This window comes from Papilio machaon, chromosome 25 (assembly GCF_912999745.1).
Source record: "Papilio machaon chromosome 25, ilPapMach1.1, whole genome shotgun sequence".
Classification (NCBI taxonomy): domain Eukaryota; kingdom Metazoa; phylum Arthropoda; class Insecta; order Lepidoptera; family Papilionidae; genus Papilio; species Papilio machaon.
The window spans coordinates 1,953,476-1,967,197 of NC_060010.1; the positions used below are offsets into that span (position 1 = coordinate 1,953,476).

The 13,722-nt window shown below is 44.1% G+C and overlaps 1 protein-coding gene across 1 annotated transcript; it reads right to left on the reverse strand.

The window, feature by feature from the left end:
* Nucleotides 1–366: 366 nt before the first annotated feature.
* LOC123722408 lies at nucleotides 367–1,575 on the reverse strand. Its single transcript, XM_045684113.1, has one exon. It carries the CDS (start codon nucleotides 1,552–1,554, stop codon nucleotides 367–369), a length of 1,188 nt encoding a protein of 395 aa, XP_045540069.1. The 5' UTR covers nucleotides 1,555–1,575.
* Between the last annotated feature and the right edge of the window lie 12,147 nt (nucleotides 1,576–13,722).

Here is a 13,722-nt window from a genome sequence, read left to right on the forward strand (position 1 = left end):
AATCACTTCTTCCTTAATGTCCGCTACCAACATGTTATGGAAAAAATCGTAAGACCCCAAGGTTACATGTACTTCAACTTCACCGTATACTTTCGCCGACCCTCCCGTCGCAGTTTTTAGACACCATTTCGTTGCTTTGACTCCATCCGTAACAATGTCAGGTCTCAGGATTGTTTTCGTAGCTCCCGTGTCTATTAGCATAGTGTGTCTTTCTCCATTAATGCAACCGTCGACAAAAACGCTGTTATCTACTGAGCATAAAGAAGCAACTCGCGCGGTATTCATTGGGACTTGTTCGACGCAGGTCGATGATCGCCCCTTAGCATCGACCCTGAGTTGTTTTCCGATGTGGTTGACATTTGTTGGTCAACCTCTCTCTCGCAGTGACCACGTAAATGTCCTAACTTGCCACAATCCCAGCAGCGTAGCGATTTTTTTGACAATTATATGTGCAGCTTCTTTGCACATGCTTCGCACGTGACCTACTTTCCCGCAGTGCCAGCATCGTAAACGTGTTTTTACAGGCATCATTTCCTTAATCACCCTTCTTACAATTTCTTCTTCGATAGTAGCCTCCTCATGACTATTCTCCATCATACGGACTCGTACTAAACCTCTGCATGTGTCTTTTGCCGCTTCAAACTCCAATGCACGAGCCAAAGCATCGACTAATTTTTCAGGGCGAGCTAAAATTAAAGCCCGTCTTGTTTCTTGGTCCCGAAGACCATCTAAAAATGCTTGAATAGCCAAGCGCTCCATCACATTCTCGGGAGTGGCTGGGTATGCGAGGCGAGCTAAACGAACAACATCAGCTTCAAATTCTTGCAGAGTTTCATTTTGTTTTTGAACACGGTTTTTCAATTGAGAATGATATACATGCTCCAGATGACTTTGACCGAATCTCAATTCCAGATGTTTGACTAGAACATTATAATCATCCTGTTCCTTGATGCTAACAGTCTGCAGAATATTCGTGGCCTCTCCACGGAGGGCTAATGTTAATGCCAAAGCTTTTTCGGAATCGGTCCAAGAATTTGCTCTGGACGCTGCTTCAAATTGTCGGTAATAATTACTCCAGCATGTCTTACCGTCGAATTCGGGTACTTTCAAGTGCATCTTCGTCAGTTCTGTATCGATGGCCGAATGCGATGTACTCTGACGTACTGTGTCGTTGTCCTTACATGACTTGTCCTTGGGTTCAGACATCTGAAAAGCCGCTATTTGTAATTTTATGTCAATAATCTGTTGTTCGAATTTTTCAATATCCTTATTAACTTTCTCCTTAAAATTTTTTGATGTCTCCTCCATATCGATAACTTTTTCCGTTAAAATTCTACAAGTTTCTCCAATTTTCTCTACAATTGTACTGACGCCGACAGCGGAAGTAATTTCAAATACGAAAGTGTCCGGATCCTTACCCTCCTCCTCCAACGCGAGACGAAGTTTCCGTCTCAGTTCGCTTTTCTTGCCACTTGCATCGAGATCTCTTTCTTCCAACTCGTTTCTTAACTCTGCCACCTTCAAATCGTTCAATAATAAACTTTTACTCGCCATACCCCACACCTGACACCAATTGTTAAGAAATAAAATTGTTAAGAAATAAACAAACAGTTCAGTTTTAAAACCTCTATTTCAATTTCTCTACTTTGACAATCAACAAAATCACTGCCATAGCAACCCACAATACACGTTACATTGCCCCCCTCCTAGAGACATTTCGCCCCGAAAGGTCTTCAAGTGCTGCATAGTTCTGCCTTCCACTAATCTTCAATTTTCCTATTCCTCGTGGTTCCCTGCATACGGCGCTAAGCGGTTAAAGTGGACTATCCTCGGTTTCCCACGCGGCGACTTTTGAATTCTGTAACAAGTATCATTAATACGCCCTAAAATCTCATAGGGTCCTTCCCATGAGTTCTGCAGCTTAGGCGATAAGCCTCGTCTACGCTGAGGATTATAGAGCCATACGAGATCTCCCGGTCGAAAGCCTCCTTCCTCGGCTCTGACGTCATAATATTCCTTCATCTTATCACTGGCGCTCTGGATGTTTATGCGAACCCTTTGGTGTATATCTTCCATTCTCCGGCGTAGCTCGCTTACGTAGCTTTCTCCTGCTATATCTTCCCAGGTGGGCACCCAAACCTTAAATCACACGGCAAACGAAGCTCCCTTCCCATTATAATGCTCGCTGGACTCTGGCCTGTAGATTCATGTACAGCTGAGCGATATGCCAACAGGAATAAATGAAGGTATTGGTCCCAATCCTTCTGGTGGTCAGAAACTACCTTCGCGTGGTGTCTATTAATAGTCCTATTCATTCGTTCCACCATGCCATCAGACTGTGGGTGTAGTGCTGTAGTTCTTGTTTTACGAATTTTCAACGTGTCACAAATATTCTGGAATACTGTAGATTCAAAGTTCCTCCCTTGGTCCGAATGTAACTCCATGGGAACACCAAAGCGACATATCCACTCCTTGATTAGCACGTCAGCAATAGTAACAGCTTCTTGACTTGGCAGTGCATATGCCTCCGTCCATTTACTAAAATAGTCCATAACGACAACGATATATTTATTCCCTTGATCAGACTCTGTATCCAATAATAACGTTCCCGCAACTTTCCTATAGTCCTTGTAACTCCCATATGGCCCCCGGTAACTCCGTCATGGACTTCTTCCATTACTTCAATGCGTCTACTTCTGGGAATTACAATTTGTAACCTGTCCACAGATCCGTTAGCTGCTGTGACAATTCTTTTTAAAACTCCATCGTGCAATACTAGAGAATCCCATTGAGCCCAATAAGACTTAACTGCCGGAGAGTGTCGTGCCACCTCTTGCCACGATGGTCTTATACCTTGCATCTTCCACGCAATGATCAAACCTAAATCTTCGTCCTTTTCCTGGTCAGATCTTAGTTTTTCCCGCTGCCAGGTGTCATCAATTACAGTGGTTCTACACAAAGTGGCCTCTTTTTCCTCAACTCTCTGGCAATGCTTGCAGAGCTCCGAGCAAGGTCTTCTTGACAAAGCATCGGCATTCTTGTGAGCAGTCCCAGCACGGTGTTCTATCGCAAAATCAAATTCCTGTAACCTCTCTATCCATCGTGCCACTTGCCCTTCAGGGTTTTTAAACTGTAATAACCACCTTAAAGCAGCATGGTCGGTTCTCAGCAGAAACTTTCGTCCATATAGATATTTATAAAAGTGTTCCACCCCTTTTACTACCGCAAGAAGCTCCCTACGAGTTACACAATAATTACGCTCCGGCTTGGATAGAGTCTTGCTAAAATAACCAATAACCTTTTCCTGCCCATGTTGGTTCTGAGACAAAATGGTGTAACGTGTATTGTGTGTTGCTATGGCAGTGATTTTGTTGATTGTCAAAGTAGAGAAATTGAAATAGAGGTTTTAAAACTGAACTGTTTGTTTATTTCTTAACAATTGGTGTCAGGTGTGGGGTATGGCGAGTAAAAGTTTATTATTGAACGATTTGAAGGTGGCAGAGTTAAGAAACGAGTTGGAAGAAAGAGATCTCGATGCAAGTGGCAAGAAAAGCGAACTGAGACGGAAACTTCGTCTCGCGTTGGAGGAGGAGGGTAAGGATCCGGACACTTTCGTATTTGAAATTACTTCCGCTGTCGGCGTCAGTACAATTGTAGAGAAAATTGGAGAAACTTGTAGAATTTTAACGGAAAAAGTTATCGATATGGAGGAGACATCAAAAAATTTTAAGGAGAAAGTTAATAAGGATATTGAAAAATTCGAACAACAGATTATTGACATAAAATTACAAATAGCGGCTTTTCAGATGTCTGAACCCAAGGACAAGTCATGTAAGGACAACGACACAGTACGTCAGAGTACATCGCATTCGGCCATCGATACAGAACTGACGAAGATGCACTTGAAAGTACCCGAATTCGACGGTAAGACATGCTGGAGTAATTATTACCGACAATTTGAAGCAGCGTCCAGAGCAAATTCTTGGACCGATTCCGAAAAAGCTTTGGCATTAACATTAGCCCTCCGTGGAGAGGCCACGAATATTCTGCAGACTGTTAGCATCAAGGAACAGGATGATTATAATGTTCTAGTCAAACATCTGGAATTGAGATTCGGTCAAAGTCATCTGGAGCATGTATATCATTCTCAATTGAAAAACCGTGTTCAAAAACAAAATGAAACTCTGCAAGAATTTGAAGCTGATGTTGTTCGTTTAGCTCGCCTCGCATACCCAGCCACTCCCGAGAATGTGATGGAGCGCTTGGCTATTCAAGCATTTTTAGATGGTCTTCGGGACCAAGAAACAAGACGGGCTTTAATTTTAGCTCGCCCTGAAAAATTAGTCGATGCTTTGGCTCGTGCATTGGAGTTTGAAGCGGCAAAAGACACATGCAGAGGTTTAGTACGAGTCCGTATGATGGAGAATAGTCATGAGGAGGCTACTATCGAAGAAGAAATTGTAAGAAGGGTGATTAAGGAAATGATGCCTGTAAAAACACGTTTACGATGCTGGCACTGCGGGAAAGTAGGTCACGTGCGAAGCATGTGCAAAGAAGCTGCACATATAATTGTCAAAAAATCGCTACGCTGCTGGGATTGTGGCAAGTTAGGACATTTACGTGGTCACTGCGAGAGAGAGGTTGACCAACAAATGTCAACCACATCGGAAAACAACTCAGGGTCGATGCTAAGGGGCGATCATCGACCTGCGTCGAACAAGTCCCAATGAATACCGCGCGAGTTGCTTCTTTATGCTCAGTAGATAACAGCGTTTTTGTCGACGGTTGCATTAATGGAGAAAGACACACTATGCTAATAGACACGGGAGCTACGAAAACAATCCTGAGACCTGACATTGTTACGGATGGAGTCAAAGCAACGAAATGGTGTCTAAAAACTGCGACGGGAGGGTCGGCGAAAGTATACGGTGAAGTTGAAGTACATGTAACCTTGGGGTCTTACGATTTTTTCCATAACATGTTGGTAGCGGACATTAAGGAAGAAGTGATTATTGGAATGGACATAATGAATTCTGGAGGTTTTCAGCTAGATTTCAAGAGAAGAACCCTAACTGTTGGTGATGAAGAACTGTTACTTCACGGGAAGGATAGCAATGTGGTGCGTTTATTGCTGGCTGAGAATGCTTTGATACCACAGAGAAGTGAGGCTATTTTGTTTGCTCGCCTCGAAGATATAATGAAAACTGGAGAAGCCATGATGTTCGAACCAAAAATACATGATGCCGATGTAGGTAAAGGGGTTCTATTTGGGAAGGCGCTGATACAAATAAAGGAGACAGTACCCGTAAGAGTTATGAACGTGAATTATCACCCTGTGGCTCTACAAAAAGGGACGGTTTTGGGTCAATGTTCCTCAGTTTCTTCGGTAATTCGTCGTATATGCCAAATGTCTGGAACACAAACTCAAGAGTTTAATGAGAAGATGGAAAACTTTGTTTCTGCTTCTTCACAAAATTTGAATGATGAACAACGAGTAGCACTGAGAAGTCTGTTGTGGAAGTACCGTGATGTTTTTGATATTGGTCGCGGTGGAAATGGGAGAACTAAAGTTGTGCAACACAAAATTGATACCGGCGATGCACGTCCCATACGTCAACCACCTAGAAGACTACCACTGGCTAAGAGAGAAGAAGCTGAAAAGATAATTCAAGATATGGAAAAGGAAAATGTCATCGAACCTTCTAACAGCCCTTGGTCTTCACCAGTTGTATTGGTAAAGAAGAAAGACGGTTCCACCCGTTTCTGCGTTGATTATCGGCAGTTGAATAACGTGACGAAGAAGGATAGCTACCCGCTTCCACGAATTGACGACACACTTGATACTTTATCAGGTTCAAATATTTTCTCGACGTTGGACTTGAAGAGTGGGTACTGGCAGGTAGAAATGGCGCCAAGTGATCGTGAAAAGACTGCATTTACTGTTGGCACTGGTTTATGGCAGTTTCGTGTCATGCCATTTGGTCTTTGTAATGCTCCTGCGACCTTTGAGAGATTAATGGAAACTGTTTTAAAGGGTTTATCCTGGTCGATTTGTTTGGTATACCTCGATGATATTATTGTGGTCGGAAAATCATTTGAGGATCACTTGAAAAATTTAGAACAAGTACTCGAGAGGCTCAAACAGGCAGGACTGACACTCAGTTCAAAGAAATGCCATCTTTTCCAAGAGGAAGTACATTACTTGGGTCATGTGGTCTCAGGTCAAGGAGTAGCCGTGGACCCTTGTAAAGTTAAGACAATCCAGGAATGGCCAAAACCAAACAACATCCTTGAACTTCGAAGCTTCCTTGGGTTGTGTACGTACTACCGTCGTTACGTTAAGGGATTTGCCGGTATTTCTAAACCACTTACAAAGTTGACAGAAGGACAAAGACGTTTTTCCTGGGATGATGAATGTCAGGAATCATTTGAAAAATTGAAGAAAGTTTTAGTTAATGCACCCGTTCTAGGATACCCATTGCCAGAGGGTCAGTTTGTTTTGGACACCGATGCTAGCAATGTGGGGCTGGGTGCCATTTTGTCTCAGAACCAACTTGGGCAGGAAAAGGTTATTGGTTATTTTAGCAAGACTCTATCCAAGCCGGAGCGTAATTATTGTGTAACTCGTAGGGAGCTTCTTGCGGTAGTAAAAGGGGTGGAACACTTTTATAAATATCTATATGGACGAAAGTTTCTGCTGAGAACCGACCATGCTGCTTTAAGGTGGTTATTACAGTTTAAAAACCCTGAAGGGCAAGTGGCACGATGGATAGAGAGGTTACAGGAATTCGATTTTGCGATAGAACACCGTGCTGGGACTGCTCACAAGAATGCCGATGCTTTGTCAAGAAGACCTTGCTCGGAGCTCTGCAAGCATTGCCAGAGAGTTGAGGAAAAAGAGGCCACTATGTGTAGAACCACTGTAGTCGATGACACCTGGCAGAGGGAAAAATTAAGATCTGACCAGGAAAAGGACGAAGATTTAGGTTTGATCATTGCGTGGAAGATGCAAGGTATAAGACCATCGTGGCAAGAGGTGGCACGACACTCTCCGGCAGTTAAGTCTTATTGGGCTCAATGGGATTCTCTAGTATTGCACGATGGAGTTTTGAAAAGAATTGTCACAGCGGCTAATGGATCTGTGGACAGGTTACAAATTGTAATTCCCAGGAGTAGACGCATTGAAGTAATGGAAGAAGTCCATGACGGAGTTACCGGGGGCCATATGGGAGTTACAAGGACTATAGGAAAGTTGCGGGAACGTTATTATTGGATACAGAGTCAAAATGACGTGAAGGAGTGGTGTAAGAAATGCTCGATTTGTGCTGCTAGTAATGGGCCACGGAAACGTCCCAGGGCGCCCATGCGTCAATACAATGTTGGCGCTCCTTTCGAAAGGATTGCTATTGACGTGGCCGGTCCATTTCCAGAGTCTGATCAAGGAAATAAATATATCGTTGTCGTTATGGACTATTTTAGTAAATGGGCGGAGGCATATGCACTGCCAAGTCAAGAAGCTGTTACTATTGCTGACGTGCTAATCAAGGAGTGGATATGTCGCTTTGGCGTTCCCATGGAGTTACATTCGGACCAAGGGAGGAACTTTGAATCTACAGTATTCCAGAATATTTGTGACACGTTGAAAATTCGTAAAACAAGAACTACAGCACTACACCCGCAGTCTGATGGCATGGTGGAACGAATGAATAGGACTATTAATAGACACCTCGCGAAGGTAGTTTCTGACCACCAGAAGGATTGGGACCAATACCTTCATTTATTCCTGTTGGCATATCGCTCAGCTGTACATGAATCTACAGGCCAGAGTCCAGCGAGCATTATAATGGGAAGGGAGCTTCGTTTGCCGTGTGATTTAAGGTTTGGGTGCCCACCTGGGGAAGATATAGCAGGAGAAAGCTACGTAAGCGAGCTACGCCGGAGAATGGAAGATATACACCAAAGGGTTCGCATAAACATCCAGAGCGCCAGTGATAAGATGAAGGAATATTATGACGTCAGAGCCGAGGAAGGAGGCTTTCGACCGGGAGATCTCGTATGGCTCTATAATCCTCAGCGTAGACGAGGCTTATCGCCTAAGCTGCAGAACTCATGGGAAGGACCCTATGAGATTTTAGGGCGTATTAATGATACTTGTTACAGAATCCAAAAGTCGCCGCGTGGGAAACCGAGGATAGTTCACTTTAACCGCTTAGCGCCGTATGCAGGGAACCATGAGGAATAAGAAAATTGAAGATTAGTGGAAGGCAGAACTATGTAACACTTGAAGACCTTTCGGGGCGAAATGTCTCTAGGAGGGGGGCACTGTAACGTGTATTGTGTGTTGCTATGGCAGTGATTTTGTTGATTGTCAAAGTAGAGAAATTGAAATAGAGGTTTTAAAACTGAACTGTTTGTTTATTTCTTAACATACAAATTGTAATTCCCAGGAGTAGACGCATTGAAGTAATGGAAGAAGTCCATGACGGAGTTACCGGGGGCCATATGGGAGTTACAAGGACTATAGGAAAGTTGCGGGAACGTTATTATTGGATACAGAGTCAAAATGACGTGAAGGAGTGGTGTAAGAAATGCTCGATTTGTGCTGCTAGTAATGGGCCACGGAAACGTCCCAGGGCGCCCATGCGTCAATACAATGTTGGCGCTCCTTTCGAAAGGATTGCTATTGACGTGGCCGGTCCATTTCCAGAGTCTGATCAAGGAAATAAATATATCGTTGTCGTTATGGACTATTTTAGTAAATGGGCGGAGGCATATGCACTGCCAAGTCAAGAAGCTGTTACTATTGCTGACGTGCTAATCAAGGAGTGGATATGTCGCTTTGGCGTTCCCATGGAGTTACATTCGGACCAAGGGAGGAACTTTGAATCTACAGTATTCCAGAATATTTGTGACACGTTGAAAATTCGTAAAACAAGAACTACAGCACTACACCCGCAGTCTGATGGCATGGTGGAACGAATGAATAGGACTATTAATAGACACCTCGCGAAGGTAGTTTCTGACCACCAGAAGGATTGGGACCAATACCTTCATTTATTCCTGTTGGCATATCGCTCAGCTGTACATGAATCTACAGGCCAGAGTCCAGCGAGCATTATAATGGGAAGGGAGCTTCGTTTGCCGTGTGATTTAAGGTTTGGGTGCCCACCTGGGGAAGATATAGCAGGAGAAAGCTACGTAAGCGAGCTACGCCGGAGAATGGAAGATATACACCAAAGGGTTCGCATAAACATCCAGAGCGCCAGTGATAAGATGAAGGAATATTATGACGTCAGAGCCGAGGAAGGAGGCTTTCGACCGGGAGATCTCGTATGGCTCTATAATCCTCAGCGTAGACGAGGCTTATCGCCTAAGCTGCAGAACTCATGGGAAGGACCCTATGAGATTTTAGGGCGTATTAATGATACTTGTTACAGAATTCAAAAGTCGCCGCGTGGGAAACCGAGGATAGTCCACTTTAACCGCTTAGCGCCGTATGCAGGGAACCATGAGGAATAGGAAAATTGAAGATTCGTGGAAGGCAGAACTATGCAGCACTTGAAAGACCTTTCGGGGCGAAATGTCTCTAGGAGGGGGGCAATGTAACGTGTATTGTGGGTTGCTATGGCAGTGATTTTTGTTGATTGTCAAAGTAGAGAAATGGAAATAGAGGTTTTAAAACTGAACTGTTTGTTTATTACATAGTTCTGCCTTCCACTAATCTTCAATTTTCTTATTCCTCATGGTTCCCTGCATACGGCGCTAAGCGGTTAAAGTGAACTATCCTCGGTTTCCCACGCGGCGACTTTTGGATTCTGTAACAAGTATCATTAATACGCCCTAAAATCTCATAGGGTCCTTCCCATGAGTTCTGCAGCTTAGGCGATAAGCCTCGTCTACGCTGAGGATTATAGAGCCATACGAGATCTCCCGGTCGAAAGCCTCCTTCCTCGGCTCTGACGTCATAATATTCCTTCATCTTATCACTGGCGCTCTGGATGTTTATGCGAACCCTTTGGTGTATATCTTCCATTCTCCGGCGTAGCTCGCTTACGTAGCTTTCTCCTGCTATATCTTCCCCAGGTGGGCACCCAAACCTTAAATCACACGGCAAACGAAGCTCCCTTCCCATTATAATGCTCGCTGGACTCTGGCCTGTAGATTCATGTACAGCTGAGCGATATGCCAACAGGAATAAATGAAGGTATTGGTCCCAATCCTTCTGGTGGTCAGAAACTACCTTCGCGAGGTGTCTATTAATAGTCCTATTCATTCGTTCCACCATGCCATCAGACTGCGGGTGTAGTGCTGTAGTTCTTGTTTTACGAATTTTCAACGTGTCACAAATATTCTGGAATACTGTAGATTCAAAGTTCCTCCCTTGGTCCGAATGTAACTCCATGGGAACGCCAAAGCGACATATCCACTCCTTGATTAGCACGTCAGCAATAGTAACAGCTTCTTGACTTGGCAGTGCATATGCCTCCGCCCATTTACTAAAATAGTCCATAACGACAACGATATATTTATTTCCTTGATCAGACTCTGGAAATGGACCGGCCACGTCAATAGCAATCCTTTCGAAAGGAGCGCCAACATTGTATTGACGCATGGGCGCCCTGGGACGTTTCCGTGGCCCATTACTAGCAGCACAAATCGAGCATTTCTTACACCACTCCTTCACGTCATTTTGACTCTGTATCCAATAATAACGTTCCCGCAACTTTCCTATAGTCCTTGTAACTCCCATATGGCCCCCGGTAACTCCGTCATGGACTTCTTCCATTACTTCAATGCGTCTACTCCTGGGAATTACAATTTGTATGTTAAGAAATAAACAAACAGTTCAGTTTTAAAACCTCTATTTCAATTTCTCTACTTTGACAATCAACAAAATCACTGCCATAGCAACACACAATACACGTTACAGTGCCCCCCTCCTAGAGACATTTCGCCCCGAAAGGTCTTCAAGTGTTACATAGTTCTGCCTTCCACTAATCTTCAATTTTCTTATTCCTCATGGTTCCCTGCATACGGCGCTAAGCGGTTAAAGTGAACTATCCTCGGTTTCCCACGCGGCGACTTTTGGATTCTGTAACAAGTATCATTAATACGCCCTAAAATCTCATAGGGTCCTTCCCATGAGTTCTGCAGCTTAGGCGATAAGCCTCGTCTACGCTGAGGATTATAGAGCCATACGAGATCTCCCGGTCGAAAGCCTCCTTCCTCGGCTCTGACGTCATAATATTCCTTCATCTTATCACTGGCGCTCTGGATGTTTATGCGAACCCTTTGGTGTATATCTTCCATTCTCCGGCGTAGCTCGCTTACGTAGCTTTCTCCTGCTATATCTTCCCCAGGTGGGCACCCAAACCTTAAATCACACGGCAAACGAAGCTCCCTTCCCATTATAATGCTCGCTGGACTCTGGCCTGTAGATTCATGTACAGCTGAGCGATATGCCAACAGGAATAAATGAAGGTATTGGTCCCAATCCTTCTGGTGGTCAGAAACTACCTTCGCGAGGTGTCTATTAATAGTCCTATTCATTCGTTCCACCATGCCATCAGACTGCGGGTGTAGTGCTGTAGTTCTTGTTTTACGAATTTTCAACGTGTCACAAATATTCTGGAATACTGTAGATTCAAAGTTCCTCCCTTGGTCCGAATGTAACTCCATGGGAACGCCAAAGCGACATATCCACTCCTTGATTAGCACGTCAGCAATAGTAACAGCTTCTTGACTTGGCAGTGCATATGCCTCCGCCCATTTACTAAAATAGTCCATAACGACAACGATATATTTATTTCCTTGATCAGACTCTGGAAATGGACCGGCCACGTCAATAGCAATCCTTTCGAAAGGAGCGCCAACATTGTATTGACGCATGGGCGCCCTGGGACGTTTCCGTGGCCCATTACTAGCAGCACAAATCGAGCATTTCTTACACCACTCCTTCACGTCATTTTGACTCTGTATCCAATAATAACGTTCCCGCAACTTTCCTATAGTCCTTGTAACTCCCATATGGCCCCCGGTAACTCCGTCATGGACTTCTTCCATTACTTCAATGCGTCTACTCCTGGGAATTACAATTTGTAACCTGTCCACAGATCCATTAGCCGCTGTGACAATTCTTTTCAAAACTCCATCGTGCAATACTAGAGAATCCCATTGAGCCCAATAAGACTTAACTGCCGGAGAGTGTCGTGCCACCTCTTGCCACGATGGTCTTATACCTTGCATCTTCCACGCAATGATCAAACCTAAATCTTCGTCCTTTTCCTGGTCAGATCTTAATTTTTCCCTCTGCCAGGTGTCATCGACTACAGTGGTTCTACACATAGTGGCCTCTTTTTCCTCAACTCTCTGGCAATGCTTGCAGAGCTCCGAGCAAGGTCTTCTTGACAAAGCATCGGCATTCTTGTGAGCAGTCCCAGCACGGTGTTCTATCGCAAAATCGAATTCCTGTAACCTCTCTATCCATCGTGCCACTTGCCCTTCAGGGTTTTTAAACTGTAATAACCACCTTAAAGCAGCATGGTCGGTTCTCAGCAGAAACTTTCGTCCATATAGATATTTATAAAAGTGTTCCACCCCTTTTACTACCGCAAGAAGCTCCCTACGAGTTACACAATAATTACGCTCCGGCTTGGATAGAGTCTTGCTAAAATAACCAATAACCTTTTCCTGCCCAAGTTGGTTCTGAGACAAAATGGCACCCAGCTGCAAAGCTGGCTAAAAACTGCGACGGGAGGGTCGGCGAAAGTATACGGTGAAGTTGAAGTACATGTAACCTTGGGGTCTTACGATTTTTTCCATAACATGTTGGTAGCGGACATTAAGGAAGAAGTGATTATTGGAATGGACATAATGAATTCTGGAGGTTTTCAGCTAGATTTCAAGAGAAGAACCCTAACTGTTGGTGATGAAGAACTGTTACTTCACGGGAAGGATAGCAATGTGGTGCGTTTATTGCTGGCTGAGAATGCTTTGATACCACAGAGAAGTGAGGCTATTTTGTTTGCTCGCCTCGAAGATATAATGAAAACTGGAGAAGCCATGATGTTCGAACCAAAAATACATGATGCCGATGTAGGTAAAGGGGTTCTATTTGGGAAGGCGCTGATACAAATAAAGGAGACAGTACCCGTAAGAGTTATGAACGTGAATTATCACCCTGTGGCTCTACAAAAAGGGACGGTTTTGGGTCAATGTTCCTCAGTTTCTTCGGTAATTCGTCGTATATGCCAAATGTCTGGAACACAAACTCAAGAGTTTAATGAGAAGATGGAAAACTTTGTTTCTGCTTCTTCACAAAATTTGAATGATGAACAACGAGTAGCACTGAGAAGTCTGTTGTGGAAGTACCGTGATGTTTTTGATATTGGTCGCGGTGGAAATAAGCTGCACATATAATTGTCAAGAAATCGCTACGCTGCTGGGATTGTGGCAAGTTAGGACATTTACGTGGTCACTGCGAGAGAGAGGTTGTTCGACCCTGAGTTGTTTTCCGATGTGGTTGACATTTGTTGGTCAACCTCTCTCTCGCAGTGACCACGTAAATGTCCTAACTTGCCACAATCCCAGCAGCGTAGCGATTTTTTGACAATTATATGTGCAGCTTCTTTGCACATGCTTCGCACGTGACCTACTTTCCCGCAGTGCCAGCATCGTAAACGTGTTTTTACAGGCATCATTTCCTTAATCACCCTTCTTACA